Source organism: Limulus polyphemus, unplaced genomic scaffold (genome assembly GCF_000517525.1).
Source record: "Limulus polyphemus unplaced genomic scaffold, Limulus_polyphemus-2.1.2 Scaffold2807, whole genome shotgun sequence".
In the NCBI taxonomy this organism is placed as follows: domain Eukaryota; kingdom Metazoa; phylum Arthropoda; class Merostomata; order Xiphosura; family Limulidae; genus Limulus; species Limulus polyphemus.
In genome coordinates this window covers 46,683-51,045 of record NW_013668417.1, presented here as the reverse complement: position 1 = coordinate 51,045, position 4,363 = coordinate 46,683, and the positions used below count along the sequence as shown (strand labels likewise).

The following is a 4,363-nucleotide window of genomic DNA, read 5'->3' as shown; positions in this document are numbered from 1 at the left end:
CGAAATACATATAAAACAATTTGTATCTAGTAACAACAACAAAATAATTAACGAGTAATTAGGCATTTGTGATTGTATAGGTATCTAGTAACAACAAAATAGTAACTAATAGTATTTAGGCTTAGGTGATACTAGATTTGCAATTAACTTCAATCTGTCATATGTTGGTGAGAATGAAAGAAATTGTAACCACAATACAACATACACTTTTTAAAATTCTTTATTAGATTTTACAAAACGTGCATCACATTAGCTTAATGTACTACAGGTTAACGGGTTTCAGTGACTAAGAAACACGACCGTTCTTTACAAGCGGTCTCGACGTGAGCGACGATCCTAGTGCCACCTACAACATACAATGAATGAGTCATATATAAAGTCAAACACTAATATCGTGTGGAAATACAAAAGATACATCGTGTCCTACGGAAACAAGTTAGGACTGTAAAAGCTTCAGCACGATTGATTACTTTCAAAATCTGTTTGACATTAAAAAAATCTAATATTCAGATACGTAATTCTGAGTTCTTGTTACCCGCCACCTTAAGTTAGTTCTAGAACAAAAATCGTAACAATATGCTGCACATAAAAACACCAAAAACTAAGCTATAAACAAAGCAGCCTTGGAATTGTATCTGAATTGTACACAAATTTTAAAATTATTTTTAGTCGATACATTTAATATCTCTGAACTTAAGCCTAACTTGGCGGTTTGTTTATAAAAAATGAAGTCACACTATGATTATTAGATTTGTTTAGCAAAATTGTAATCAATTTATAGTACAAATGTTGGTGTAAATATTTGTCGTTAAGCAAAATGATACACAATGGACCACCTGTGTGCTGCCCACCGCGAGTATTGAACCCTGATTTTTAGCTTTATAAGCCCTCAACTTATCACTGAATCATCGGATGACGGTAGGTGGGGCTAGTGTAAATAACTCAGCGCTAAAGTCTCAGTTCAGTTGAAAGGGTTTTTTGAAAAAAAAATCATCACAAACTTATACTTTATAAAGGCAGTTATTTCAATATTGTACTTAATGATTTCTTGTGTCTCATTTTATTTCAATTACCTAAGTTTTCAAGTTATACTAATACATTAAACAATATTACCAATGTTCCAAACAAATTTGTATTTCTAACAAAAATAAGAAAAATTCATCACCAGATTTTTAGGAGGCTAATAATTATTCCAGTCCTGTTTGTTTGTTGTTAAGCCCAAAGCTACACAATGCTAAAAATGAATTAAAGTAAAACAAAATTTTCGTGATGACCCCCATTTTTTTTTTTCAAAAGCAGATAAAGAAAATGTAACAATAGTTATTCTGCCGCCAACGTAGAGGTAATTTCTCAAAATTGCAATGTTATAAACACACGTGATATTTCTAAATAGCATTATAAAAAATTAATTTCTTCTACATAAAACACAGTATATTTACTACACCATTTCCCATGTTTAGCTGACAAACAGTATGATTTTTCTTTTTGTAAGTAATATTTTATAAACACTGTCAGCGTGTGCAACATGTTTTTGAAATATAAATATACAATTGTTATTTTTCACTGCAATATTTCCATACTGAGAGGTAGAGTGCTTGTACAACTTCTGTTGTATTGTTTGTATAATAAGGGGCTGACTACTTGTGTGACTTCTGTTGTATTGTTTGTATAATAAGGGGCTGACTACTTGTGTGACTTCTGTTGTGTTGTTTGTATAATAAGGGGCTGACTACTTGTGTGACTTCTGTTGTGTTGTTTGTATAATAAGGGGCTGACTACTTGTGTGACTTCTGTTGTATTGTTTGTATGATAAGGGGCTGACTACTTGTGTGACTTCTGTTGTATTGTTTGTATAATAAGAGGCTGACTACTTGTGTGACTTCTGCTGTATTGTTTCTACAAGACACTGACTATTTGTGTAACTTTTGTTGTATTGTTTCTATAAGAAGCTGAGTGTTTGTATGATTTCTGCTGTAATGTTCAAGTCAAAGGCTGAATGTTTATATGATTTATGATGTAATACTTCTATCAAAAGCTGAATGTTTATATGATCTATTGTATGATGTTTCTACAATAAGAGGCTGAGTGTTTATATGATTTTTTCTGTAATGTTTCTTCAATAAGAGGCTGAGTGTTTATATGATTTTCTGTAATGTTTCTTCAATAAGAGGCTGAGTGTTTATATGATTTTCTGTAATGTTTCTTCAATAAGAGGCTGAGTGTTTATGTGATTTTTTCTGTAATGTTTCTTCAATAAGAGGCTGTGTTTATATGATTTTCTGTAATGTTTCTACAATAAGAGGCTGAGTGTTTATATGATTTTTTCTGTAATGTTTCTACAATAAGAGGCTGAGTGTTTATATGATTTTTTCTGTAATGTTTCTACAATAAGAGGCTGAGTGTTTATATGATTAAACTATAAAATTTGAACTCTGCTCATTTTTTAAATTTTATCAAAATATAATTTATAATGTAATAAAGTTTAGAACTCTGGTTAATTTATATTAAATCTAGCTGAATCACATTAGAATTAAAAACCTTGTTAGTTTTAAAATCTTTGTACGAAGTCAAATGTGCGTGTTATATAACTGTTTCCGTAATCACCGTCACATGTTTTTTACGAATGTTACACGTTTTTTCATGTTCTTACTGTACCGAATGTTACAAGTTTTTCATGTTGTTACAGTAAAATTGTTACACGTTTTTCCATACGACAGCGATCTATTGTTAAAAATAGGAAGTCTTTATGAAGAGTCAAAGCTTATTAAACTACTTTCTTTCAAGAAATACAAAAATTTAGGACACTCTGAAGAAACAGATTCAGTGCAAAAATTCACTACAAAATATCTATCAAACAAGGAACGTAACAAAAACATTCTGAGTTCATTATAAACGTTCTACAAGGATTTAGATTTTTTTATGCAAATATTTACATATGTGAAAAAGCATTGCGGTTAAGTGCATATTTCTTTCTACTATCTGTTAAGAACTCATTGAAATATTCTAAGAGAATGAGTTCCTTTGTTAAAAATCCATTTTTAAATTAGCTAGTTGACAGATTTTAAAACATTTTATAACTTGGGATAAAAACAAGTTACTTATATAGAACACATTCTTAAGGACCATCCGTCGTTTAGTGGTTACCGGTACCTAGATTAATTTACTTCACTTTCTGATGACGAGGATATTTCAAACAATATCGTATAAAGTCTTGGCCAAAAAAAAAATAAGCAAACAATTTAATAGGGTTATGGACTGAACAAGCAATAACGGGCATCTGAGTTAATTTTTTTTATTACTGATTATTTAACACGTGGCGTGTTATATTTTGCGTGTATAAGAAACATTCTTGACTGTTCGACACATATTTGGATTTGTACTGGTCGTAACAGTTGAATTTAACAACATCAAAAGGAACCCATTCCCTTAGAAATTCTACGTATAATCTATCGTAAGCTCACATATACCAAACTGTAATATATTAGATGTCGTGGTTTTTTCATACTTGATCCGATAGAACAGTATCATATTTCTATAATATTGGCCTGAACTCCAGCACAATTGGTCAGTTCACTTTTGGACAGCGGTCAGGGAAGTTCTTCGGATCCGTGGTGTGTCGTAATCTTCCATTGACATTGTTCTTCGCCGTGGACCCGCTCCTAATGCTGCTTGATCTCCTCCAGAGAAGGTTCGCTGTCTCTCGACTCCAGGTAGGGTCACTGAGGTCACTAGTGTTAGAAAGAGAAAGCAGTCATTATTTTTGTTAAGAGTGATTTGAGGAGAGAAATAGAGAGAGGAGGGTTCGTCATTCAGTATTTGGAAGTGTAAAATTAGTCGTATTAAAAATGTGTTAAGTTATTGCTTCTGTTTCTCATATCTCCACAACAATCTTCACTTCGTTCTTTCTTTCTGCCAACAATTATTTAAGAATATGTAAAAATTTGATAGAATGGACAACCTGCCTGGTGAGTTGTTAGGTCACCCAATAAATATAGTTTTTACTTAAATGAAGTTAAAAAAAGAAAGAAAAATTAAAAGTAATCCAAATGGGTAAATATTAAAGGAATAATCCGTAAATACATCCCATATTTCAAGGAATTCACTATTAACAACAAAGGGTACGTTATGAGTAAAAAATAAATTAATGGATATTTAGATTACTTCGTAGATATTTCATCATTCTCGTAAATAAAGCAACTAACAACTTTGTTTTCATTTATAACAAATCTATATATAGATTACAACTAACAACTTTGTTTCATTTATAACAAATATATATATATATAACAACTAACAACTTTGTTTTCATTTATAACAAATATATATATAGATTACAACTAAAAACTTTGTTTTCATTTATAAC

The 4,363-nt window shown here is 30.8% G+C and overlaps 1 protein-coding gene across 2 annotated transcripts in view; it reads right to left on the bottom strand.

Annotated features, from left to right (window-relative positions):
* Positions 1 to 202: 202 nt before the first annotated feature.
* LOC106467948 (uncharacterized protein ZK1073.1-like) overlaps positions 203 to 4,363 on the bottom strand; it is a 38,800-nt gene continuing 34,639 nt past the window's right edge. The window contains exons 11-12 of one of the 2 annotated variants that reach the window (XR_002612513.1): positions 3,506 to 3,728; positions 203 to 346 (exon numbers count right to left, since the gene is read on the bottom strand). Coding sequence is in view for 1 of the 2 variants with exons in the window: in XM_013928334.2 (XP_013783788.1) it covers positions 3,571 to 3,728 (158 nt within the window). In the remaining variant the exon portion in view is untranslated. Of the gene's footprint in view, positions 3,729 to 4,363 lie in introns of both variants that reach the window. The other variant, XM_013928334.2, reaches the window with a different exon arrangement.